Below are 27,814 nucleotides of genomic sequence, written 5' to 3'. Positions count from 1 at the left end.
TCTTCTCTTCAGTTCCTCTTGTCTGATATTTGTATTTCTAGTCCTGCCCTGTTTCTGTTCTCATTTCTTGGGTAATTCCCATATTTTCACCTTTCAGTGCCAGTCTTGTTTGGATCCAAGAGTCTGGCCATGTGTACCCACTGGAAAGTTACGCTGCTAATAACCCACTATCATTGTGGAGACTCTTGGTACATTTAGTCTGAAACCAGCTCTCATATTTTCTGTTTATTGTATTTTCTCTTTTCTTGATTTTTTTTCTATTTTCTATTACTTTTTTCCCCTAGAGTGGTTTTGATAATACTACAGTCTTTTTTTTTTTTTTTTTTACAGTCTATTTCTTGTCTCCTATTTACGTTGAAGTAGCAGCTATGGATCAGTAGACAGGCTTGTTTTTCACCAATCCATCCTGTTTCTCTTTCACAGGGTTGTTCACATTTTCTTTTTCTGGTTTTTAAAAAAGCGAACATGGACAGCCCCAGTGGCTCAGCAGTTTAGCGCCGCCTTCGGCCCAGGGTGTGATCCGGAGACCCGGGATCAAGTCCCACATCAGGCTCTCTGCATGGAACCTGCTTCTCCCTCTGCCTGTGTCTCTGCCTCTCTCTGTGTCTCTCGTGAATAAGTAAATAAATAAATAATAAATAAATAAATAAATAAAGCAAGCAAGTGGATGGTATCTGTCACCTGTGCTCTTTGGACAGGGCGGGATTTAATATAAAAATACACTTTTATTTTCTCCTGTTCTTGCTCTAGGTTTTGTTAAACTAAACAGGAATTATAGTGACACTTAAAAATATATCTGTTTTTATATTTTAGATTTATTCTTAATGGTTTAATTAATATTTAAAACAATGTTTTAATATTTGCTTGCTGTTTTAATACAGGTTTCCCTGCTATCCAAAAGTAGAGCATTCCTATAAAACCTTTCATACACTGAAATGGCTTCAAGTAAAGAAGTACTTACTGTTAGTTTATATGGAAAAGTTTTTTAGCATTCCTAGACCCAAATAATAATCTCTCTTAGGCTTTTCTGATACCTTAGGGCACATCTTGCTAACATGCACAAAATAAATCAGGATAATGCACAGATGCTTCACAGACCCAGTTCAAAGCTGCAGCGCTTGCTGCCCAGATGCCAAGTGTAGTTCCTGGGGAAGAAGCTTGGTGGCACCACTCTCATGCTGGGGGGGTGCTGCCTCTCTAATGGCTCTCTTCAAAACAAAGACTGAACGCTATTTTTGCTTTTACCTTTCTTCATAAAAGAGTAAATCCTCTTTGGCTTTCTTTTGGTTGGCAAAAACAAATACTAATGTGGGTCTTCCCGTAAAAGTGAAGTGGCCTAACTGAACTTTGGAAAAGCAGAAGATACCTATAATTTATTTTAAGAACTTATGTACATATTACATGTAATTTTCCCTTAATTTCTTTTTTCTTTCGCTGTTAAGTATGAGGCAGTGATGCCTAATATTTAGTTAAGACTAGCTTTGGAGTTGGCTACCTGTCTACATTCAGATCATGACTCCATCCCTTACCAGCTCTGTGACCTGGTATATTATTACAGTTTCCTCCTCAGTAAGAAGGACCTCTGTCCTTTTTCAGGGAGCTACTGGGAGTGCTCTCTCTGTGATGAGCATTCTGAGTCAGGGAGTGCTGCTGTCTACTGTTCTGCAGCATGCTGTGTGTTCCAGAGACACTTTCTTCTGCCCTTGGACAAGGATGGTGTTCTTTCAGTGACCACACCCCTGTACTTGCTGGATATATAGCATTCTGTAACTAGCCTATCTCTTGCTGGTTTATTTTCTGTTTTTTGCCTGTCTGGAGGTGGAATTTATTTTTTCTCTCAAGCATGATTGCTGGTTTGGATCAGTGTAGAACTCCAGGGTCAAAGCTTTTCCCCTAGAATTATGGAAAGATTCTCTCTTTGCTTTCTGACAATTTTAGTGTAATAGAAGAGATGTCCAACTCGTCTGGAGTCTTTTTCCTCGGAAGGGAATCTTTTCTTCTTCTGTTTTGTTCTGACTAGAAGCTGCAGCATTTTCTTTACTTTGGGAATTCTAGTAGGTATATGCCTAGGGCTTGGTGTCTTTTCAGTGTTTCTGCCTGACACTTCATTACATTTTGCTCTATACACTCTTGTTTCTCCTCAGAACTTTTTTCTGTCTTTAAAAAAAAAATTGCTTTTATATCTTTTTCTATTCTTTCCTCTTGGAATTAGTGTTCTGCATCGATAGAGTACCCAGATTTGTCTTTCTTGTCTCCCTGGCTTTTCTCTCATTTTCTTTTCTGGTTTAAAAATAATCACTTCCCAGGCAGCCCCCGTGGCTCAGTGGTTTAGCGCCGCCTTCAGCCCAGGGCGTGGTCCTGGAGACCCAGGCTCGAGTTCCAAACAGGGAGCCTGCTTCTCCCTCTATGTCTCTGACTCTGTGTGTGATTCATGAATAAATAAATAAAAATCTAAAAAAAAAAAAAATCACTTCCCATATATCTTGTTATTTTAAGTTTAACAAGAATTGACACAGGTTATTTTAGAAAGATAAATATTGGATAAGTGTTTACATATTATAACTTTTTCTGGTTTTCTTTTGAGGTTCCCCCTGCCTTTAACAGTAGATACTGTAGTCCGTGTTTACCAGTTACAGATTAATGAAACATAAAGTGAACTTCCAGTGCTGATAGTGTAGACTTGTAATTTTATGTATTATGTTTGTATACGTATCTTAAAAATGCATTACATTACATCATTGAAAGATTGCCGTTTAAAGAATTCTGCTCATTTAGTTCATTTAAATGAACTTCTTTAAAACTGCCTTTACTATTTTATCATGATTTTAGGAGAAACTAATTCGAGATATTGCTCATTGTCATGGCATTTTGATCACTTCTTACTCTTACATTCGGCTGATGCAAGATGACATTAGCAGGCATGACTGGCACTATGTGATCTTGGACGAGGGACACAAAATTCGAAATCCAAATGCTGCTGTCACCCTTGCTTGCAAACAGGTATGGCCTTTTGTAACAAGGGAGATTTCCACGTGGAAAATGATACTTGAGAATAAACTCTGCTTTTAGTAACACATTTACTGATTCTTGTGCCTTTGCATAAGGAGTTTGAAATACATGTTTTGCCTTAATGCAGAAAGTTCTTTACTCTTGTACATAATCATGGTTTTAAAAATTCTGATTGTTCGCATTACTGACTGTCTCTCTAGAGATCAATTGTTAGAATGTAACCAAATCCAACTCTGAATCCTAGTATTCAGTTTGAACAAGAAAAATCCTTCCCTATTTGTCTTTTCTATGTAAAGTGTCTACATTTTGGACATGACTAAAACAACATGTAAAAGTGTTAAATAACAAGATTGCATGGGAATATTTTGGGTTAGGGATGGTGATCATCTCTTGAAAAGTGAATTTAATAAAAAAAGTGTTTTCTTTCCTCCAAATAGTTCCGTACCCCTCATCGCATCATCTTGTCTGGCTCACCAATGCAAAATAACCTCCGGGAGCTGTGGTCGCTCTTTGACTTCATCTTCCCAGGAAAATTAGGCACATTGCCCGTGTTCATGGAGCAGTTCTCAGTCCCCATTACCATGGGGGGATATTCAAATGCCTCCCCAGTACAGGTAACGTATTAGGCAGGTAACACTTTTAGGCATTTTAATATTTAAAGTGTTCCTACTAAATACTATACTTTGTAGCCAGGTCATTTATAATATAAGGGAAATTGCCAAACTTGTAAACTGGTATTTGCCCAATGTCACAAAATTATTTTTGCTGAACAGCTCATATTTTTCCAGATGATTTTAAAAAAAATCATGTGTAGCATTCAAAAGCAGTCAGAAATTATGAAACAAGAATGAATCAGTTCTGGACACTATATAATTTAGTGTATCTTATAAGATTGTATAAAAACTTAGAAAAGGGGAAGCTAGGGAAGATGGAGTTGTTCAGAGAGGACTTAATGCAACACTTGTGTCCCTTCACCTGATTCTGGGAAAACAGGTCAAGAAGAGCGGGGGCATTCTAGATTAGGGCAGCAGTGTGAACATAGCCATGTTGTGTGGCCACGGGCAGTGAAGAAACATGCCTGATTTATTACTAGAGATGCTTGTAGGGTAGCAGGGAAGGTACAGATGCCAGAAACAGGGGTCTTGAAAGGGAGGCAGAGGCTCTTAGGCAGCTGAGCAGGAGGCTGCAAGAGGGTTGCTCTCGGAGGGTCACTCAGGCTGCAGGTGGTGATGGGATAGAGGCTGGCTTTGAGACACCTGCAGGAATTGTTAGGGGTGAGGGTGATGAAGACCTGGACCCAGACTTGGGTAGTGGCTCTGAGAAAGAGGATAGAGAGAAAAAGTTCCAAGTGGGGTCTTTTTTGGCAGAACAAACAAGATGTGGGGGCTGATAAGATAAAGGAAGTGGGGTGGAGGTGGTGAGCTTGTTAGAGCTGAGTCCTAAGGTTTTAGACCTGGGTGACTGGCAGAAAGCAGTTGTGTCACAGACAGGAACATCAGGGGGCTGACCTGAGGGCAGTTTGTGGCATTTGGAAGCAGGCCTCAGCCTTGGTGAGGGGCATAGCCCTCAGACGGGGCCTGTGCCCGCCAGGTCATGACCAACTCAGAAATAAAGCCATCCACCAAGAGAAACATTTCCATGTTTACAAATATTTAATGAAAGAATTTTAAAATTAGGGGATTATCAAAAAGCATTTTAAAAGCTTTTACATTTTGAGGTAGAATGATTTGTAACTAACTTTTATATAAGCCTCTTCCTCCACTGAATTCCCACTGTCCTTCATTTATACCAGTCTTGGAGAAATTTTTATTTTGAACTAGTTTTACGAATTAGAAAGTTGCACGAATTAGAAAAAGAACTCCCATACTCTTCCCTAGATTCACCAGGTGTTAGCCTTTGCTGACATTTGCTGCATTGGCTTTATCTTCCCTTCCCTCCCTCTTCTTTCCTCACTCTTTGCATGTGCACACAGATTTAGACTGTTTTTCGGGCATCATTGGAGAGCAGGTTGTAGACATTCTGTCCCTTTCCTCCCAGCCCTTCGGTGTGTATTTCCTAAGAACAAGGATATCACCCTACCTGACCACATAGAAACATCCAAATCAGGAAGAAGTTGAGCACCAAGGTCTAGTCTCTAGGCATTCATGTTTGCCAGGAGTTCTGGTAGTTGCCCTGTCTCTTTAGTCCTCCTTTAATCTGCAGCAGTTTCTATATTCTTGCTTTGCCTTTCATGACTTTCAGATCTTCCCAAACTACAGGCCTCTTACTTTGTAGGATGTGCCTCGCTTTGAATTTGTCTTCCATGCTCTGTGACTTGTCTTTTTCAGTGCTTCACATCTGGAGGCATAAGCTGTCGGCCTCTCCTTCCTTGGTGGTAATAGTTAGTGGTGTCTGGTTATTTGGGTAAGGTGGTATTTACCAAATTTCTAAATGGTGGTATTTACCAGATTTCAAAGTTGACCCCTTCCTTTGGAATTAAAGTCATTTTTAGTGAGAGACTTGGAGACCTTGGAAACATGTTATCTTTCTTCACTGACATCCTTGTTTCAGAAGTCTGCGTACTTACCCATTTTCCCTTTGTAGGTTATAACAGAGCTCTTGTTTTTATATTTGTTTTTTTGTTTAAGTCCATGGTTGCCATAAGTTACTGAATCCCAAGAAGATAGTCTGTCAGCAGATATTTATTATGTCAGGTTGGGACTAAAATGATGGGAGGTGGCTGCCAATCAGAACCTTCTGTTGAATAGCATTCCCCCTCTAGTGGGATGATCATAGTACAGGGAAATGAGGACTATGATCAGGGGAGATATTCAATATCAGAGCTTGTGGGAGTCAGGAAAGGCTTCCTAGGGGAGAGATGACTACATGAGGCTGAGGGAGGGTAAGGGGGAAGAACTGTAACCGCCAAGAATGTGGCCTGCTTCTTGGCTTTGCGTGTTAAGCTTAAGGTTTAGAACTGAAAAGAACCTCCCCATTTCTTGCTCAAGGTTATTGAGACTCAGTGGTTTGGTGACTGGCCTAAGGTCACTCGGCTCTGGGACAGGGACAACTGGGGAGTGGTTATTACTCTGCCTTGTCAGGAATAGGAAGGAAGGACAGGCATGCTCAGCTAGGTTTCCATGGCACTGGGGAGCTGGGAGTGATAGTTAAGAGGAATACAGTTGGGTCCCCACCTTTTGTGTACTCACAGAGAGATAACAAGGCAGATGGGAAGTAAATAGAGGGTCAGCTTTATTGCCCGAAGCACAGGATTGCCTAGGAAAGGGACTGAGAATGTGGCTGGACAGCAAGGCTGAAGCTGGTGTTTAGTCTTCCTTACTGTCCCATCCCCAGCTCTTTCCAGAGTTTTAGTTCTTCCTCTGAAGGAGAATTGGGTGTCACATCCCTAGCCACTATGAGCTCTGACCTCTGTGAGTTCACCACAGTGGGCCAGGAACAGGGAGGAGTGGCAGAAGGATCCAGAGAGGTACAGACAGGAGAGAGAGTCGGAAGGGGCAGCCAGGCCACTCATCACCCCAGCCCTGGTTTTCCAGCATTATTGTCCAGCTCACTCGTGCTTCTGGGGGAGAGAAATGTGGGTAGAGGTGGAGATGTAGAGACTTCCCTTAACATACTATATATATTTTTAGGAAGAATTTAAACAGTGTACTTGCTTCCTTGGTAGGACTGTAAGGTCTTGTTAAATTTTGAAATTTTTCATCTCTATATTACAAACCATAATATGATCATCATCTTAAGGGTATTTTGTCTGAATGATACGTTTATTAAGTTACCTGTAACTAAAAGTTGTTGATTAATTGAACTTGTTACTCTTTGCTATTCCAAGTAAATCCTGTTTTTTATTTTAAAATGTTTTTTACTATGTTAATTTCTTAACATGGAGTTTTCTCTGTTATGGTCAAGCTCTTTTTATTGTCATTCATTTTGCAGCTAACTTTGTTAAATTTAGATTTTGGTTGTAATTTTTCTTGTTCCATTAAATACTAATTTACTAGGTTGTTAAGCCTATTTAGATTTTTTTAAGTATCAATAATTTATTGAATTCTTTGTTTGCCTTTAAGTGAATTGCAGAGGGAGTGTTTCCTGAGCTATGGGTCTTTGTTTTTCTGCGTACAGTTAATACCCATCTCATGTGGCTATGCTCCATTACAGAACCATATGCTCCATCTCAGGGTAGAGTGACCTTTCATTTCTGGGATCATAGGGCTTTTCTTGAACTTACTCTCCCAAGTCCCCAGTGGGCAGTAATCCCTGCTTATTATCTGGTTGCTCCCATGGCTGCAGCTTTCCCCTAGAGTTAGCTTTTGATCTGCAGTCTTGCAGTGCAGCAGTTCCTTTGTAGCTTTTGGAGAATGCAAGATTATAAACAGATTTATTTGAAAGCCGTTTTTTCCCTAGAGGGTAGTCGAGAACCAAAGAAATCTCTACTTTAGGGTCTAACAGTATAATCATAATCATAATCATAATTGTTATTAAAACAAAGTATGGAGGAGGAATAGGGCACAAAATTACCAGTTCTTTTGTTATACATTTTGGTTAGTAAGTTTTTTTTTTTTTTACTGATGATATCTTATGAAAGATACCACCATCTGGAGTATATGGAACTTATTCTTATTTTTCCAAACCATTTTCTAACTATTCCCAGCCAATTTTGTATAACCATAGGTCATTAGAGGGGCAAGGTTTAAAATTGTCTTAAACCTTGGAATCAATTGAGAGGTAAGAACAAATGCATCTATCAAACATAAGTAATTGTTTGCCCTTTTCTCTTATTAAAGGTTAAAACTGCTTATAAATGTGCATGTGTCTTACGAGATACCATAAATCCATACCTGCTTCGGAGAATGAAGTCAGATGTCAAAATGAGCCTTTCTTTGCCAGATAAAAATGAACAGGTCTGTAATCCAGGAATTATCAAACCAATCCTAATGTATGGGTGCACCTGTCTGTTTACACGTGCTTTTCACATGCAGAATTGGTGAGGCTAACAGGTGTGGTTGCTGGTGCTACAGGGCAGCTGGTTTATATCTATATATACCTGTCTGTGGCAGGTGAGCCTGCTGTCGCATCTGCCCTGAGCAAGACTCTTCCTTGGTCTATAGGCTTTGATCTTTCTCTTATTAACACAGAGATCCCTGCAGCTGCACTTTTGAACTTCTCCATTTTCGTCAAACCCTCCAACTCATTCATGTTCCGAATCGGGTACCAGTCATGTTCATGGGAGATAGTAGTGAACAGTGCAACTGCTTACTCTCATGGATCTCACATTCATTCTTGAGGAGAGACAGTCATAGACACATATGACACATGGCAAGTAGCAGTGATGTGGAGGAATCAATGAGCAGGGTAAGAGGATATATCAGTTGATAAAGAGATGACTGTGGGCATGTAGGGCCATGGTTTGGGGAAGTGGGCTTCTTATAAGGAATGATGAGAAGTCTCTCTGATAAACAGACATTTGAGCAAAGGCCTAAAGAACGTAAAGGAAGTGAATCATGGTTGGTTTCAGAAGAAGAGTATTCCAGGTCGATGGAAATGGAAGGTTGTTGGTACCTCCAAGGACCAGCAGGGAAGGCAGTGTGGCCTGAGAGCCCATGGAGGGAGAAGTCAGTAAGGAGGCTAGATCACCAAGGCCTACTGGTCATGGTGAAGACTTCAGATTTTACCGGGAGTGAGGAGGCATTTCATGGAGATACTGAGCCAAGGAGTGATGTCATCTAACCTAAGCTGTAAAAGGGACACCCTTTTAAAGCTTATCGTAGTGTTCTGTTATCTCAACAGATGACTGCACCCTCTTTGCAACATCCAAAAGTAAATACATTGTAGATTCTCAATGGTGAGACTAGAAAGGATCTTGGAGATGTGTCACCAAGGCTGCTTGTATCCCTGTCCCCAACCTCCCTACCCCCAAACCCTTGATCTTCACATTCCCCTTACCAGTCTTCTTTTCCCATCAGTATCTTGGGCTGCAGTGCTCTTGCTATGTCTGATTCCAGATTCATCTGTTATTGTGCTGTTTTATTTGTCCTTACTCCTGCTCTCATTTCTTTGCTCCACATCCTCATAAATTAGCGCAGCCAGTGTCTGACTGGTTTCCCAGCCGTTGGCACTCTCCACTCCATTCCGTATTGCACAGTGTTACTGGATTAGTTTTCCAAGGCTCATCTTTCTACTGGCCTGCCTGCATATCCCTCTGCCCATCAAGAATCCTAATTTAGCTCATTTGCACCAATTTATTTTCACTATGGAGTCCCAGAATGACTCTTCTTTGTAATCCATGTAGCAGCCAAGGCAAATGGCTTGGAAACAGTTCCTGTTTTCCAAACATGTGCCACTTGTTTTTCCATTAGCATGTCATGTTCCCTCTACCTTGGTCTCCACCCTGCTGCACCCACCCACCCCATCCCCCAGCAAACCCACACACAAAAGTTGTAAGATCCCACTTGACTAGATAGAACTGCTTGGGGATGGGACTTGGTCCTACTCACCTTAAAGTGCTATGTAAGAACTGAAACAGTGATTTGCAGACACTAAGCATGTGGTGAATAATTAGTTCAGTTAACCTTGTGGTTAACAGAGGAAAGGCTTTTCTCTTTTGCCATTGTATTTAAAAGACTGAAACAAATTTAAGAAATCAAGAGATAGAAATACTCAGGTTCATATTTTCAAAAGATTACTCCAGCAGCATATGAAAGCATTGGGAGAGGAAGGATAACAGAGACAAAGGGATGAGTTAGCTGGTCCTTCCAGAGTCCATGGAGGGGAGGGTAAGCCTGAATTGCAGAGGGTAGTGGGGCTGGCAGGTGCTTCCCAGGTTTCCTGTTTAGATGTTGGGTTGGATCTGCTGCCAGATACTTTAAAAGGACAGAGCATGGAAGAGATAGTTGTGTTTTATTCGGTTCATTTGAAGTGCCCATGGCACATCTGCTTGCCCAAAAGGCAGTTATAAATGGGTCTTGGGTTCTTAGGAGAGTTGTAGGGGGGATGTAGTTGTGACCTCTGATCAGGGAAGGTGTGAAACTTATGAGCAGGGATGAGGTTGCCCAAGGTGCATACATAGAACATGCAGAGAAAAGCTGCAGTGTTGTGGATATGGTTTCAGGAGGGGCTACCTGGGAGGACAGGAGGCCTAGGCAGAAGGGCAGGTGGTAGGGTAGAGGAAGTGGAATCATGAGGCCTAGGGGCTCAGTGTGGCTGGCTGCTAGGAAGTCATTATTGAGCTTGTCCACAGCACTTTCTCAGCAGACATGCCCTCCAGGCTTGTGCTGGGACCAGGAGAGGCTGAAAGCCAAGGATGTGGGGATGATAATTATATGTAATCCTTTCAGGGAGTTCAGCCATCAGTTTTTGAAGAGTCTAAGGTGGTGGATCATTGTTGAGAGGAAGAAGTGAGGGTTTTCAGATCTGGTATGAAAGTCAAGGGTTGTCCTAGATCCAGAACAGGGAGCTAGGTGTTCCCTTGAAAATAAAGGAAAACAAAGTGAGGTGGATAAAGTGCATAAATTTTACGGAGTGAAAATTAGAGGATCATGACTGATAGTTTCAGTTTCTGTTTTTATTTTTGTCTCTTTGTTTTTTAAGATTTTTATTTGTTTGAGACAGTGTGAGAGAGATTGCATGAGCGGGGGGTCAGGGGAGAGGGAAAAAAAAAAACGCAGACTCCTCACTGAACAGGGAGCTGTACCTGGGGCCTGATCCCAGGACCCCAGGATCATGACCTGAGCCAAAGGCAGGTATCTAACCCACTGAGACACCTAGCTGTCCCCGTTTGATTGTTTTTAAGTAGAGGTAGAGACAAAGGTGAGTAGGTGCGTGGGTGGCTTGGGGAGAATGAGGAGTGTTGTCACAGCCATTCTGGGTTTATAGAATGCACTGAGCAAGGAGTACATAGAAAATTCCCCTGGAGACCAGGAGCAGGCCACTGCCCAGAGGAGTGGTATTCTCCAGCAGCACTCAGCACTTAGCATAAAGGAACAGAGATGACAGGTGTTTGAGTCATTCTTCATTTGGAAGTCCTCAAGGCAGATGTAGTGAGTGGCAAAGAGATAGCTAAAGGATAAGATCTTGGGTTTATGACTAGCCAAGGAATAGGGTCAAGCCATGAGGTGATGGCAGTGGACATGAAAGAGAGGAGGATTGAGAGGCAGAAGGTCAAGGAACATTCTGGCATGGAGTAACAGACACAGTTGGGCACAGATAGGTCAGGTAAACTTGGGAACCTGTGCTTCAACCTCCAGGAAAGGGGGCAAGTCAGGAGAGGGCAGGGTCCCTGTCAGATGTGCTGAAGTGAAGTGTGGGTGAGGGGCATGGGTGGTGAGTGCTAAGAGGCTAGGATGGAGAAGGGCTTGTGCACCTGGTCCTGAACTTTGTTGTGAGAAGGAAACCAGTCTTCAGGGACTATTGGGATAGTGGGTGGGGACCAGAAGGTGGATGGACAGAAAAAGTGGAGGGGCTGTTGAGAAGGGGTGACTATGTCCTTGTTTAGCTCTGAGATGTAGCACTGTTTTGGCTTTTTAAAATAAGTGGTACATTGTTAAAATTGTATACATTGTGCTTTTTTTGGTTAGAAAGTTTTGTTGATATTTTAATTATTTTATTATTATTATTTTTTAATTCTGTGGAGTTTTTTTTTTTTCTTTTTTCCCCTCCTCCATAGGTCTTATTTTGCCGTCTTACAGAGGAGCAACATAAAGTCTACCAAAATTTTATCGATTCTAAAGAAGTTTACAGAATTCTCAATGGAGACATGCAGGTCAGCTAAATAACAGAAACTGGAGAAATGAATTGTGGAGTCAGGAAGCAGGGGAGGAAAGGAAATTAGTACTAGTCATATTTCACTGGTAACTCATGGAAACATTTGGGTGTGAACAATCACTTAATTCAAAGCCCTTCCAAAAGTAAGAGAATGCAGTTATATTTGAGCACATGTCTTTTTGCCTGTATTGCAGCACAGTTACACTTGAACCCCACATCACATGGTTTAGCAGGTCTGTAGCGGTGAGTCCTGCAGGGATGCATGGTCCTATGCAGAATACAGGGAAGTGGCTCTGGACTGCTGGGGTTAGCAGGTGCATGAAGGAAGAATTATTATTATAAATATTTGTGTAAGTAATTAAATTTTAGTTGTTGGCAATACTCAGCAATAGATGTTGGTATGTTCAGTAAGCATATGTAGTAGGTTTATAATCAGCATATACTTTGAAGCTCCATATGAACTATTCAGTTTCTTTGTGCTTCAGGATCCTAAAGTATGAATTGTGATTTATTAGACACACGAAACTTCCTTAGTCTTGGGTCTCTTCTCACTGGAGGTACAGCTGAGTATCAAGCACTATACTCTGAAACACACTCTCCTACTTATACACAGAGGTTGATAAAGAGATGACTGTGAGTAGCATGGCTGCTTGGGTCCCATCGCATCTTTTTCTTCCAATGAAGTCATTTCAGTTCTAGCCATGGCTTACCATTTCTCTTCATTCTATCTTTGACCTCTATGGGAGGTTCTTAAATCATTCACATTGACTCAGCTCTCCTAAGTCTGCCCTTAACTTATTATCTTCATGCGCCTCCAAGTTGTGAAGCCTTAATTGGTCTAGATTAGCACTGACTTGTGGATACAGAATGTAAGCTGCATGTATGATTTTTAAATTGTCCTAATAGTCACATTAGAAAAGGTAAAGAGAAAAACAGGTGAAGTCAATTTTGGTAATGAATTTTATTTAGCCTGATATATTTAAAAATGTTATTTTAATACATAATCAGAAATTTCTAATTATGAATGCGATATTATTACCTCTTAAAAAAACTGTATCTCCCAAATATTTTACATTTGTAACACATCTCAACTTAGATTAGCTCTCTGTGGCTTGGGGCCACTGTACTGGAAGCACAGATCTAGAGGTTGACAGAGGAGTTACAGATGATTCTTGGGGGAGTTCTGAAATATTCTTGATTTGTTTAGATTCTTAATTATTTAAGTGTTGTTTGTGAGTTAGAACTACCATACTCTTTGATTATTGGCTTAACTTACGTTTATTCTTTTTCTCCGTGAGCTTTTGTACACATGAACTTGATTTGAGTCACACTTGGGAAGCTGTGAAGGATGCCCTCATGCTGGGGTCTGGAGGGCAGGCCCTCCTGGTCTCCTGTGCCCTTCTGCTGGGTGAACCATCCTCATATCTTTCCCATTTGTGTATTTCCCATGCAGATGTTTTCTGATATTCTAATGTATAGGTAGATGAAACTTCCACCACTGACTTATGTTAAACTACAGAACTTTTAGTGAGGAGTACTTAGTGTAGTATTTGAATGCATTTGCTAAGTCATCTGCCTGATTTCTCCAAATTTAGATGGGCATTACACTTTTTTTAAGATAGAAGATGAGTCATTTTTTTATATGCTGTGAATTGCATATCTTTCTTTCTAGTGAGAGAAAAGAAACCATCAGCAATTGAATATGAACAGTAGATGTTTGGTCCCATAGAATGTTTTTGTTTCCAGAGAACTTCCCTTATCAAGAATTTACATGTTATAATCCAAATGCACATAATTCTTTTATACCATAGATTTTCTCTGGACTTGTAGCCCTAAGAAAAATCTGCAACCATCCTGATCTTTTTTCTGGAGGCCCGAAGAATCTCAAAGCTATTCCAGATGACGAAGAAGAAGATCAATTTGGATACTGGAAACGTTCTGGGAAAATGATAGTAGTTGAGTCCTTGTTGAAAATATGGCACAAGCAGGGTCAACGAGTATTGCTATTTTCTCAGTCAAGACAAGTGAGCATACAGACTTTGTAAAGAAACAATTTGATTTTTTAAGACTTATAACCAGTTATTAAGAAAATGGGATATAATCTAAAATAATCATTCTAAAAGCAAATTCACCTGCTGATACTGAAGTGGCAGCCTACAAATCTCTTTGGGAGCTTGAAGAGTTGGTGTCCAGAAGCTGACTCTTTTGAAAGGTGTACCATGTGGTTCTAGGGTGTGGGCAAGTTTGGATTTGATCTCAGATAGATACCCTGTAAGAATTAATAGTAAGGAAATACCAAAAATACTCTTGTAGTAGTAATATTTATCTGCCTCAAAGCAAGAAGCTCCTTTTAATTTAAACCTATTGGGGAAGGCATGACTATTTAGACAAATGTGGACATACTCACTGGAGGTTTATATTTGATTTTTAAACTGTTATCCCCTATCCCCTCTCCCAAACAGATGTTGGACATACTTGAAGTATTCCTTAGAGCCCAGAAGTATTCTTACCTCAAAATGGATGGTACCACTGCAATAGCTTCAAGACAACCACTGATTACAAGATATAATGAGGTAACAAGTGAATTTAACAGTAAAGTCAAATAGTGCTACTCCATGCAGGGGAAGGAAGAATAGCCTCACCCACCTGTGCCCTGCTTATACTGGGACGGGCAGCAGGTAAAGAGAGACATTCTGCTTTTAACTCTGGGTATTCTTAGATATGTGTGTATGTGTGTGTGTATGTGTATGTGTATGTGTATGTGTGTGTAAAGAAAGAATGTGTATTCCTTCTTGAAAAGCCAATTCTGAGATATTGCCAATATAATTGGTATTAAAAACAGGAGCTGTGAGATGGGATCTTGACCTACCAGCAGTCTCTAGGACATAACCCATCCCTTGTATTGGGAAGAGGTTTCCATGTGCAGAATATGTAAAGATAGAAGTGAAGAGCTGTAACTAGTCTTAAATGTGCATACCAGATATTGTGCATCTTACTCTAGGACACATCCATATTTGTGTTTCTTCTGACCACCCGGGTGGGTGGCATCGGAGTCAACCTGACAGGGGCTAATAGAGTCATTATCTATGATCCCGACTGGAACCCAAGCACAGATACACAGGTAAAGGAGTGTGTGAGTGACATACAATTGAGTGGCCAGCACTTGGGAGGGGCCTTTGGTGCCCCTGTCCGTTTCTGCATAGGGCTCCCATTTTGGTTGTTGCCTAGGCCTCGGCATGGAGGAAGACCCTGTCTAGCCTCATAGTTGGGAAGAGTCTTTAGCAGTTTATCTGTAGTATTCATCACTACATCTGGGGTACAAAGAAAGTGCATAAAGTACAAATAAACACATTGTTTTTTAGGTAGAGGTGGCTAAATATGTCTTTGTCACCTGCCTGTTTATCTTCCTTAGTACACCTTAGCTATATTTAGTGTCATTAGCTAGAATTTTAGCTTTGGCAAGGAAAGGAAGCACCCCGCTGTCTCTGTTTCTTTTAGTTGCAGCCCTTGTCATTGGGAAGGGCGCTTGTCCTTGGGAAGGGCACTTGTCATTGGGAAGGGTGCTTGTCATTGGGAAGGGCACTTGTTGAGATGTATCTCTCTGCCATAGGCCCGGGAGCGAGCATGGAGGATAGGCCAAAAGAAGCAGGTGACGGTGTACAGGCTTCTGACTGCGGGTACCATTGAAGAAAAGATTTACCACCGGTCAGTACAGATGCCTGCCTGCTCTGTGACTGGAGACTGCTGTCCTGGCTGTAGCGTGTGCAGGATGTAGATATAGAAGTATGCCACCAGGATTTTGAGCTAGGAATTTTTAAAATGTATTGCTCTAAAAAAGTATTTTCAGGGATCCCTGGGTGGCGCAGTGGTTTGGCACCTGCCTTTGGCCCGGGGCGTGATCCTGGAGACCCGGGATCGAATCCCACGTCAGGCTCCCTGCATGGAACCTGCTTCTCCCTCTGCCTATGTCTCTGCCTCTCTCTCTCTGTGTGTGTGACTATCATGAATAAATAAATAAAATCTTAAAAAAAAAAGATTTAAAAAAAAAGTATTTTCATCTTAGAGCAATAGTTACTATAACTTAAAGGATATATGGGGATTTTGTTGTTTTGTTTTTGTATTTTTTTTCTTTCTCGTTAAAGTAAATTTATTATTATTGTGAGTTTTTAAAAAATATCTTTGAACCCAATCATTTTTCTACCTTATTAAACATCAAGGACTACTTATGTGTGAACTTCATCTTAATTGTTATTTAAGAGAAATGTATCGTTCACTATAGTGAACCATCTTTTTTTCAGAAAAATTTTAAGAAGTGACAAAGTTGAAATACCTGATGGAATTTTCACATACCATTGCAGCTGTGATCAGCATGGGTAGCCTGGTGATCTTTGGCTCAAATACCCCTGAGCGAGAGGTTGACCAGGATGCCTGTTTCTTTCTCCATCCCTCTGTACAATGTGTAGGTGTTTAGGCGAGGGCCCCTTTAACAGTGGGGTGGAGACACTGCCATCTTCTCTCCATCCTCTGCCGAAGACTTTATTCTTGAGCTGCACCCCAGCTTTTCAGTTGAGGCTCCCTGCTTACCACCATGCACTGGGCCATTCCCAGATAGGGTGCGTGTTCTTCAGGCTCTTATTCTGAGAGGACAAGAGACTAGCTATATCCTGTGAGGGAGAGCTTCCCCTTAGATGTGCTTTAGCCTTGGGGGGAATAGTGGGGGAGACTGCTTTGTAGGGATGTCTGGGCAGGAGTGACAGTGGTGTAGAGGTTCAGTATAGAGTATGAAACAGCAGGCAGAAGGTGGGTAAAATGGCTTCAAGTGAAAGCTTTGTAAAGCCCAGGTAAGAAGTTTCCTGAATCCCATCACAGAAGGGTCCTCAGAAAGGTAGGTCAGGGGACTTTTGGTCCAGCAGTCCAGGAAGCCAACTCCTTCCACCTCAGAGGAGCTGTGAGTCACATGATTGTATGTAGAGAGGTGTTTCCTGACATGTGATGAATATTGGAGATTGAAAAAGCTCCCTGGGTATAAATAATAAGATACTCTGTAATTTAAATTCTGTAAAGCGTGGGGGACCACCTGATATTTTATGTACTTTCTGAATTGTAATTTTTCAAGGTGAAAAGTTTGAGGATGATTTAGATATTTTTTCAGCTACAGTTATCATACCTTTCATATTGTTTTATAACTAGGATTTTGAGGTACAGCTAAACATTGTTTTTTATCAGTTTAATTTTTTATCTTTTTAGACAAATTTTCAAGCAGTTTCTGACAAACAGAGTGCTGAAAGATCCTAAGCAAAGGCGATTTTTCAAGTCCAACGATCTTTATGAGCTGTTCACTCTGACGAGTCCTGGTGCATCCCAGAGCACTGAAACAAGTGCTATTTTTGCAGGTATTACATAAAATAATTTAACTTAAAGTAATAAATTACAGAAGAATTATGTAATATAACTTGAGTGTGTTTTACCCCTTTACAGGAACTGGTTCAGAAGTTCAGACTCCGAAACTCCATTTAAAAAGAAAACTTCCACCGGCCTTTGGAGCAGACCATAATATTCCAATATGCAGTAAGTTCCCTGACTCTAATGCATCCACAAATGATACCACATCATCTGAAGAGAAATTTACAGCTAAAGGAGCTGGAGTAAATGCAATAACTTCTGATCAAGGCGATCCTTTGAAAGATGCCCCCCAAACTCCTAGGAATCTCACTGGCAGTGGTGGACCTGAAGAAAAGACAAAGGCAGTACCTATACTAGAGGAATTTGTGACTAGTGGACGTGTGGATTGTTCCAGTTCTCCAAGAACTAGCAAAATGGATGGGCTATCTAGTGAGGAAAGCATCCATGAAAAGCAAGGTCTTTCTGACAGAAGAGAAAGCTGCCAGGCTCAAACAGAACCTCTTCAGGAGAATAAGGAGTCGGAAAATAATTTTTCAAAGCACAAGTCAAAAACAAAACATAGTGTGCTGGAAGAAGAGACCCTGGAGCAACTTCAGAGGCCAAAGTCAAAGCTTAAGAACACTAAGCATTGTAGAGATGCCAGGTTTGAAGGAACCCGAATTCCACACCTGGTGAAGAAAAGACGGTACCAGAAGCAGGACAGTGAAATTGAGAGTGAGACCAGTGAACAGAGCAATGATGATTATGTCTTAGAAAAGCTTTTCAAAAAGTCAGGTAATGTTTTTGCTGAATTTGCCACAGGTGTGCTGGGAACAGGTGGGGAGTAGGCCATTTCTAGCAGTGGCAGACTTTACTCACAGGGCACAGTGGGCTCTCAGCTGGAGGTATTTTATTCTTCTAAAATTCAGATTTTGTATTGACATTTTGACAATAGTATTCACCTGTCTTTTCTGAAGACCTAGAGGAATTTGAAACTTTGACTTATAACCACATACAGAAGGCTGCAGTGCTTTAAGTAGGTTTGTACTATCTGAACAGTAGTGAGTAATAGGAAGGTTCTGTACATGCTGTATTTATCTGATTTTTCAACCACAGAGATTAACAGTCATGGGGGAGAGGCAGAGGCATGGCCAGAGGTAGGCACTCTGGAAATAGAAAAGCTGATCACTAATAGATTGCTAATGTCAAGGGAGAGAAAACTCAGGAAAGCAGATTCAACAGTTGCTCAGGACTGGGGAGGAGCAGCCCAGCACAGCTTAGTTGTTCCTGGGGGTGTCGGCCTGTTGTTCCGGCCAGTGTGATGGCCCTGAGTTACCAGAGATCACTATTTGTGGTTCTTGGTGTGGGAAGGCCAGGTTTCTCTACGGCATTTCAGATAGAAACCATCTGAGCCTGATACTTTACCATAAGAAAGTTTATTGGTGACTTTCTACTCTTCCTGCTGTTACTAGCCTGTTTCCCTAGGAAATGATCTCTTTTGTCTAGTTTTCAAGTTTATTTGCACAGAGGCATTAAAAATATTCTTATAATAATTTTTTAAAATTTGCTTCTGTTTCAAGATAATTTCTCCCTTGTCATTTCTGACTTTTAGTATTTCCACCAACCCTTTTTTGGTCAGGTTAAGCTAGTGGTTTGTCTATTTTGTGATTTTTTAAAAAATAAACTATTTTAATTTATTAATTAGATCTAGGGTTGTTCTCTTATTTTTGTTTTTATCTTTATTCCTTGTGCTTTTGTTTTTGTTGTGTTTTGTTGAGTTTTTTGGCTCAGTTTTTATAAGAATCTTTGACTTGGAAATTTAATTCATTTGTTTTTATTCTTTCATTTTATTGATATACAAATATTTAAGGCTACGAATTTTCCAGATAAACTGCATTAAATTCTGATAAGTAGCATTTTCATGATCATTACTTTTTAGAAATTTTATAATTCTGGTTTCTATTTTTATATTTATTCCTTCAATAGAGAATTGATTAATAGAAGGCTTTAAATTTTTCCAGATAGCAAGGATGTTGAAGTTGTGTTGACAAAGGCTTATGCTTCAATTATTATAAAACAGGGATAGTTAATAGTTCGTGCTTTGTCGGGTAGTGATGAGGGCTAAGTGGTGATCACATTTATAACGTTCCTGGGTCATAATAGTCAACTTGGCAAATAGCTACAAGTGTTCAGTATTTTTTCTCTACCCACAATATATTAGATTATACAGAAGAAAAAATATACAAACTGAAATAATATGTCACTGTTTCCTTTGTTCTTGCTAGTCGGTGTGCACAGTGTCATGAGACATGATGCTATCATGGATGGAGCTGATCCAGATTATGTGCTGGTGGAGGCAGAGGCCAACCGAGTGGCCCAGGATGCTCTGAAAGCGCTGAGGCTCTCTCGTCAGCAATGTCTGGGGGCATCGTCTGGTGTTCCCACCTGGACGGGCCATAGGGGCATTTCTGGTGCACCAGCAGGCATAAAGTAAGACATTACTGCTCTGCCATGCATGTGAGGAGGTCAGACCATGTAGGCTAGCAGTAAAGTCAGGGCAGGCGTGCTAGAAAATCTCTCAGGGAGGGGTCAGGTCAGCCAGATTTGCGTGACTTGGCAAAAAACATTTATAATCTTATGTTCTTCCTTACATTGTCCCCTGCTCTCCAAAGCTGAGTTTTCAGGGAGAAAACTGTATTGTTTTGTTTAAGAGATGATGTTAACAATAAGAGATACAGAGTAGTGATTACACTTTAATGAGATGATCAGCCGTTGTTCAGCAGTCAGTAACTACTGTGCTATTTGGTATGCTCGTTTAGAATAATTCCCTATCTCGAATTTGACAGTACTTTCCATCATATGTTGAACAAGTTATTGAGAGGTTCTGACTTGAGACTCTTCCTAGGAGAGTAAAGGAGAAAAATTGAAGGGAATGAGCGGCATGGCTGTGGAAGAATAATCATGCAGAAGAAAATTTTTCCAGGAGAAGATTAAGTTGTTGAAAGGGAAATTTTGTCTCTCAATCACAAAAGCAAACATTTTATCTACTGTGTGATTCTTTTCCTTATTTAGGAGTAGATTTGGTCAGAAAAGGAATTCCAAGTTCTCTGTGCAGCATCCTTCTTCAGCATCGTCAAAGGAGAAATGCCAGGTAATGTGAAAGCCTTGATAATTTTTGGGTGTGAGACTTATTTGACTGAATTGCCATGAAAATTTAACCTGATGGGGATATGAGGAAAACCGCTGGCATAATGACACCTGGTATTTGTGTTGTATGCTCTGATTAATGAAGCACTTTCATCTGAAGCTGAAAGAGCCAGACAGCTTTGTAAAAGACAAAGTCTTAAACCCAACTCCATAGCAGAATCTCTGTTTTGCTCTCTGAAAGTCAGGGAATAAGTGATGTGTGAGTTGCTGCCCAGGCAACCTGCTCCATCCAGAGGTGAATACCAGCTCCACAGAGCACTGCCCTCTAGAATGAAGGTCATGAAAACCGCCTGGAATGTTGTTTGTATTAACTGGCTGCTGGAGCCTTGTGCCCATCTCTCCCTGTCCTGTAAACCCCCGGATGCCTTGAGTGCTTCACTGAATAAAGACTAGAGCAAACTCTATCATTCACTGCTCTCTCTTCGGTCTTTTTTGCTCAGTGGTTATGTTACTGATGAAAGTTGAAGACTCCCAAGTTCAGACTCCTATTTTAGATTAATATGAACACATTTAGGGATAGAGAACCTTTTTCGGCTTCCCGTGTTGTGTTCTTTTAACATTAGAGATAGTGAAGAAAAATCAGATTGTGGTGGTGTTTTAGGGCAAAAGATGAGAAAGTGTCAAAAGATGTAAAAGTTAAGAGAAGGAAGAACAGCTCTGCTATTGTTCCTTATCCCACAGTGCCTGGAGTAGGGTGTCCTGGTGTGGGGGGAAGGACAGGAAAAACCTGCAGAACCCGTGCCTCCTGGAACTGGCTTTCCCACCAAAGGGAGGCTCAGTGCCCTACCCTGCCCCCCACCTCTCACCACACAGAATGATGATGCAGGGAAGAGTGTAGTTTGGGGGATTTGTTTTTTTAAAGAAATGTTCTTTAATGGTGGGTAGATTTCAGTGCTTGACTTGCTCCCTGTCTCTTTCTGTTCCATGGCATCTCCTTCCTTCCTGGCAGCCTCATTGCCATGGGCTCAAGTGTTTATGGCTCCTCAGGGCCTTTGGGAAAATAGTGAGAGCATGAACTAGAAGCTGGTGTGTCACTGCAGTGGTTTTCTTTCTCCAGGATGGTGTCCCAAGAAAAGATGGAAAGGATAATGCTTCTGAGCACTTCAGTGGAAAAGTGGAAGATACAGAGTCTTCACCTGGGGCTCTCCCTTCATCCTCACTGTTGGCTAAAATGAGAGCTAGGAACCACCTGATTCTGCCACAGCGGCTGGAAAGTGAAAATGCACACCAAGAGGCTCCTGCTCCACCACCCCCCACCACGGAACACGATGACCTGCTGGTGGAAATGAGAAACTTCATTGCTTTTCAGGCCCGTGTGGATGGCCAGGCAAGCACTCAGGAGATACTACAGGAGTTTGAATCGAAGCTGTCAGCCTCACAGTCTTGTGTCTTTCGACAACTGTTGAGAAATCTATGTACTTTTCATAGAACTTCTAGTGGTGAAGGAATTTGGAAACTTAAGCCAGAATACTGCTGACCAACATTATTTTTTAAATTCTCAGTTTCCTAATGGAAATTTCTGATTATTAATCCTATGATTAATTATCATGTTCGTCAACAAGTTGGCATCATTTGATGTTTACTTTGAATGATATCTACCTCATAATTTAAAACTTTAAGGAAGAAGAAATTCATCTCCAAAACTTAAAAGTTTTAAAAATACTTGGGTTGGTATTTTTATTTTGACACCATGAATTAAATGCATTATAAAATCAGGGACCTAACAGTTAATCCTTGGATTGCATTTGTTCCTTTATCCAAAAGATGCCATCAGAGAGCACATTGCTGTTCATTTAGATGTTTGTAGGCCAGATATCTCAAGAATTCTTTTTATTGGTGCTAAAAACATGTCTTATGTTCAGTCAGACCTATTCAATAAATTAGTTCACCAGTATCTGATAACAAATATTTATGTTTGGTGCATAGCTTTTAAATGTTTAAATTTATCATTTGCTACCCATAAAAAAATCAGACTTGTCTTTTAAATATATTAATTGCCTTTAAACGGTCTTCCTTTTAAGGTACTGATAAATCGGCACATATTTTCATTAGTAAGGCATGAAATAGCGTGGTAATAAATGAGGAGACCTATACTTGCAGAAGGTTTAGTGTACTCAGCTTATAATGGCTTTACTTTAAACAAAGGGCATCTTTTCCCCCGCTACAGGGAGTGTTGGTTTTAGGAAAATAAAATTTATTATCTTGAAAAAACTACACAAAAACTTAAGCAGAACCAAAGGCAAGTACAAATAAAACAGCCAAAAAAACCCCTCAAAACAAAAAAACAAAACAGCCAACATACATATGCACACAGTGTTACTCTAGACCACAGCCAACATGCCATGGTTGCCTTGTAGTGACCGCTGTTGGGGCCCGTGCTCTCTGCTGACCCGCAGGGAGATGACTTTGAGTGTTTTAAATTTTATTTATTTGCTTTTCTACGGATGCTGATTACTTTGTATTGGGGACTGTTGTTCTCCTTATGTATTATATTCTTTCCAGTTGTCCTTTGCATTCACTGTGACTCTCCTGTTCTAGAGGTTTGGTTTTCAGCTGTTTTCTGGCTGAAATTTCAGCTGTTTTCTGGCTATTGCTTATGTATTTATAGTTCTGTGATGGTATTGTTTTGATCCTTACTTTGTTCCCTTAGCCTTGATTTTCTTGTTTCCTTATTGTTTTATCAGCTCTGAAGTCTTGTTTTCTTAAATTCATTACATTGTTTAAATTTTTTCTAGAGATGTTCCAGTGCAGTTTGTTCCTTGGGTTCTCTCTCGCATGCTATTTTTCCGCTCTGCTTTTTCTGTATCATGCTTACCTTCCTCCCAAGCCGTTTACTTATGTTGCAGATGAGCAGCTCTGTCCATATTTGTATACTCTTCCCTGTGACCCAGAGAGAAGGGATTTGGATTTGGGGATTGGGAAAAGCCTCTGCTGGGGACCATGCCGCTCTGGTTGGAGGATTTATGTTTTACCTCTCCATTTTGAGATTTTGTTAAATAGCTTGGGCCAAAGAGCCCTCCCTGTAGGCAGGATGTGTCATAGAGTCATGATTCTCACCAGGATTTTCTGCTGCTTTTTTTTTAATTCTGGCTTACTCATTTTATTCTGTATTTAGAGTGATATATTAGAGGAAGAAGATTCTATTATTGTTTGCTGTCATTATCTAGAAGTCATAGAAGGGATTTTTAAACAGCTCAATAAATTCTAAACTTGAGAATTTGGCTCAGGAGGGAGTCAAAACTCATGACTGTTTTGTTTCTGGGAAATTCTTTTTTTATTTTTATTTTTGTGATCATTAGCCTGTAAGAAAATTGCTTTCCCCCTATTCTCAGATTGAATGCAGTTCATTATCTTTCTGTCTGAAATCTGAACTCTACTGAGTGAGAGAAGTTGCAGGCTTCTCATCCAATAGAAAATACCATCAAAAGCTATGATGCAGTAAAAGCAGGGTGGTCCTCACCTTAGTTTGTGTCTCTGCTCTGCCACCAACATGCTGAGACCTTGGGCAGGTTGCTGCCCTGCTTGTGTCTCAGTGTGGACATGTATCAAGATTGTCATCATGCCTCCAAGGTAGATAGGCTTAGAGGAAGATGGTAGAGAGTAACTACCATAGATAGATGATAGAGTAACTTATTCATTTAGATAGAATCCACTTTCTGGAACTTTAAAAGCTTTGTACAATGTAGATAGATTTAATGTAGTTAGCGTGTTATATTAGTACCAAGCTACAGTAAAGGATTTTAAATTTTGTGAAATTTTAAGACTTCCTTAGTTCATACATGAATATACTATCACTGTTTTAAAAATTTCAGGCAGTAACTTTGTCTCCTCACTGTTCCTGCTCCCATTCCAGAGATAAGGATTTTATTCAGTGTGTGTTCTTTCAGGCTGTTTGCCATGTATTTGCAAATACACCTCCTTCCTTCACTAACAAGGTTCTGGAGTTTTACCTGGATGCATGGCTGCTCAGCTGAAGACTCCACTTTCCTGCCTCCCTTAGAGTTAATTGTGGCCCCGTGACTGGGCAGTGGGATATACGTGGAACTTCCAGAATGGGCCCTTAAATAAGGGAGTGGGGTATGCTCCTTTTTGGGTGAGATTCCAGGGGGAGCTTAAGCAGTGATATGGAAGCTACAGAGGTGGTGTGTTGAGACTGGAGAAGCTGGCCTGCCAGCCTTGAGCTGCTTTCCTTCTACCTGTTATTTAAGACCAAAATAAATTCCTGACTTGCTTAAACCACTGTCTTTTGGAGTCTCTTTTATTACCGAACTAGCTTTGCTTTATGTATGTGATTTAATGTAGATGGGATTTGTATCATCCTTACTGTTTTGCAGCTAGCTTTTCATTTAATGTTACATACAAGACATCTTTTCATCCCTGCAATTATATCTCTACCTTCACGGAGCTGCTGGATTAAAAATGATACAGATATTTTAAAATTTTTTAAAAAGGTTTTATAATTTTGATTTAATTAACATATACTGTATTAGTGGTTTCAGAGGTAGAATTCAGTAATTCATCATTTGTATACAACACCCAGTGCAAGTTACTTCAAGTGCCCTCCTTAATGCCCACCACCCAGTTACCCCATCCCCCCATCCACCTCCTCAGTTTGTTTCCTATAGTTGAGTCTCTTATGGTTTGCCTCCCTCTCTGTTTTCATCTTATTTTTCCTTCCGTTCTTCTATGTTCATCTGTTTTGTTTCTTAAATTCCACATAGTGAAAAAGTGACAGATTTTTAATTTTAATGGATGTAATGAAACTGCTTCCTTCCACTTACATTCCATAAGAAGACCCATTCTCCACAGTCTTGCCAACCATCAAACTCGAGAGATCTTTGTTTTTGTTTTGTTTTTAACCAATCTTGTAGTTGAAAATACCTTGTTTGAACTTCAGTTTCCCTGATTACTTATAAAACCAAACATTTGCATGTTTTGGGGCCATTTGTAGGTATTTTTGAGTATTGCCTGTGCACATCACATTTGTCTAGTTTTATAATTGCTTATAAATATTTGAGGGTCCCTCCCCCCAAACAAAATGAAAAGGCAATCATCCCAATTATTATTGAAGCTTTTCATTCTTTGTTCTTTTCTCTGTTCATTCTTCTCTCCGTCTGAAATGTCAAGTCTATTGTATGCTAAGTTGTCTCTTCCTGGACAATGGATCCAGATGTCTATTCTCCCAACCATACTCTTCACTGACTGACTTTGTACTGTTTTGCTGTCTACAGTCAGATTCCTAGTCCTTCCTGCCTCTGCCCCCATTGTCTTGTGTATTTCTTGTTCCAGGTGAATCTTAGAATCAGTTTGTTATGTTACTAAGATTGTGTTGCTCTTTCGATTAGGATTGCATCAGTTTATTCATTGATTTGAGGATAATCGACTTATTCAAATTAATACAATTTTTTCCCATTAGGATCATGATAGGTCTCATTTTACTAAAGTATTTTATATTCTTTGATAAAATTTTAATGACTCTTCATAAAGGTCTTGCCACATTTCATATTAGGCTTATTCCCAGGTATTTTATAGATTTTTAGTTTTGGTTGGGGGAATCTTTCTTACATAAGAATGTGGGGAAATAGAACATTCATGTATCTACTTTGCATATGATGTCATTTATCATATAGAAGTTTTAAATCAAGTATAGTTGAACTCAGTCTTTTCCATGTTTCGTTTCCCTATTTAAAAGTCCTTTCCTAACCCAAGGTCATGATTACATTCTCATAAATTCACTTGTAAATTCCATATGGAAAGTTATTTTTCCTAACACCTTTTTAAAAAAATATATCCCATTTTTCCCTCCTGATTTGTGAAGCTATTTCTATGATTATATCCAACTTTCATGTAACTATGGGAGTATTTCTGGGCTCTATATTCTGTTAAATTGATTCAGTTATCTAACTTTGCCAATGACCCAGTTTTAATCATTGTAACTCTATAATTGGCTATCACATATGGTGGAACGATTCCCCTCATCTTCCAAAAATGCCTTAGTTCCTAGTTCCATGTAAATTTTTGAGATCACGTCACATTTAGATTCTTGTTTTCAAAATTGTAATTATACAGATTATTTGGGGAGGATTGTTTATGATCTTGAGTTTCTCATCTATGGGTAGGGCATTTTTAATACATATCTATTATGAAGACATAATTCCACTATATCTTCCCCTTATAATAAAGTCATGCACATCTTACATTTATGCCTATCCTACAGTTTTGATTGCTATAGTAAATGACATTTAAAAGACATTTTCTAGTTCATAAGACTACTGTTGATTTTACATATTGGTGTGTATCTAGCAATCTTGCTAAATTATTTTACTAATCCTAATAGTCTATAAATTGTCCTGCATGTAACATTCATGTCAGCTGCAAATAATGACAATTGCGTTTCTTCTATTCCAATACTTACATACTTTATATACCTCCAATATGGTAATGAATATAAATGGCAACAGTTGGCCTCTTTGTCTTATTTCTTATGTGAAAGATAAACTTATAAAGTTTTACCATTAACTATGCAGTTGCTGTTATTTTGTAGCAGATGGTCTTTATCAGGTTAAGGAAATGCCCTTTCCAGTCCTAAATCCAGTGTTGAGTTTTATTAAATGCTTTTTCCTCACCACTGATTTAATTGTGTAGTTTTCTCCTTTAGATATCTTAGTGTCATAAAGTACACAATCAAATGTCTTTTAGACTTCCACTTCCATAATGGCGGTGTGAGGAACTACATGGACTTGCCATTCAGAAAGCAGAATGGCAAATAACTGGGCAAAATATTAAAAGACATCCGCCTCCCCCCAAATCCTTTAGTGTTTCTGGAAATAATCCTAAGGACATACTGCAAATGAAGAGACAGTCAAGAAAAGCTACTAAATCGTGTTAAAAACAGCAAGAATCTGTGATTCTTTAGCCATAATCCATTCTTTCCCTGCCTTCTCCCACTTCAGTTGTGATGACAGATACGGTATTCCAGGTGGGTTTAGCCTGAAGGGTTAGGTTCCCTTCAGCAGTCCCCAAGGGATACAATATCTCACTGAGAGGGGCATGCTGCTAGCCTTTTTCATTCCCTCCAGCTCCAAGTTGCAGAAACTAAGTTTATGGAATTAAAAAGTACAACAAATTAAAAATTCACTAGATGGGCTCAGGAGGAAATTTGAACTGTCAGGAGAAAGATTCAGCCAACTTGCAGATAGATTGGTAGAGATCATGATGCTATCCAAAGAACAGGGAAGAAAATGAAGAAAAAATGTACAGAGCCTCAGAAGAACAATACCCCATTAGGTGCACCAATGTATGCATGAGAGTGCCAGAAGGAGAGGGGAAAGAAAGAAGAAAAATAAACAAATAATGGCTGAAAACTTCCCAAGTTTTTTGAGAAATCTCCATGAAGCTCAAGGAACTCCAAGCAGGATAAGCACAAAGGGACCCACAGACACATCATAGTAAACATTCTGAA

The 27,814-nt window shown here is 40.0% G+C and overlaps 1 protein-coding gene across 3 annotated transcripts in view; it reads left to right on the top strand.

The window, feature by feature from the left end:
• Positions 1 to 24,588, top strand: part of ERCC6 (ERCC excision repair 6, chromatin remodeling factor) — a 73,706-nt gene extending 49,118 nt beyond the window's left edge. For all 3 annotated transcript variants that reach the window (XM_025989777.2, XM_025989770.2, XM_072739290.1), the window contains 13 exons: positions 2,830 to 3,000; positions 3,447 to 3,623; positions 7,788 to 7,904; positions 11,666 to 11,761; positions 13,575 to 13,787; positions 14,226 to 14,336; positions 14,765 to 14,884; positions 15,374 to 15,468; positions 17,011 to 17,156; positions 17,242 to 17,940; positions 19,431 to 19,635; positions 20,218 to 20,296; positions 21,410 to 24,588. In XM_025989777.2, coding sequence (XP_025845562.2) covers positions 2,830 to 3,000; positions 3,447 to 3,623; positions 7,788 to 7,904; positions 11,666 to 11,761; positions 13,575 to 13,787; positions 14,226 to 14,336; positions 14,765 to 14,884; positions 15,374 to 15,468; positions 17,011 to 17,156; positions 17,242 to 17,940; positions 19,431 to 19,635; positions 20,218 to 20,296; positions 21,410 to 21,829 — 2,649 coding nt within the window. In that variant the 3' untranslated portion in view covers positions 21,830 to 24,588. The remainder of the gene's footprint in view (positions 1 to 2,829; positions 3,001 to 3,446; positions 3,624 to 7,787; positions 7,905 to 11,665; positions 11,762 to 13,574; positions 13,788 to 14,225; positions 14,337 to 14,764; positions 14,885 to 15,373; positions 15,469 to 17,010; positions 17,157 to 17,241; positions 17,941 to 19,430; positions 19,636 to 20,217; positions 20,297 to 21,409) is intronic.
• Positions 24,589 to 27,814: the final 3,226 nt, after the last annotated feature.

This window comes from Vulpes vulpes, chromosome 15 (assembly GCF_048418805.1).
Source record: "Vulpes vulpes isolate BD-2025 chromosome 15, VulVul3, whole genome shotgun sequence".
NCBI lineage: Eukaryota > Metazoa > Chordata > Mammalia > Carnivora > Canidae > Vulpes > Vulpes vulpes.
This window is presented reverse-complemented; position numbering and strand designations above follow the sequence as displayed.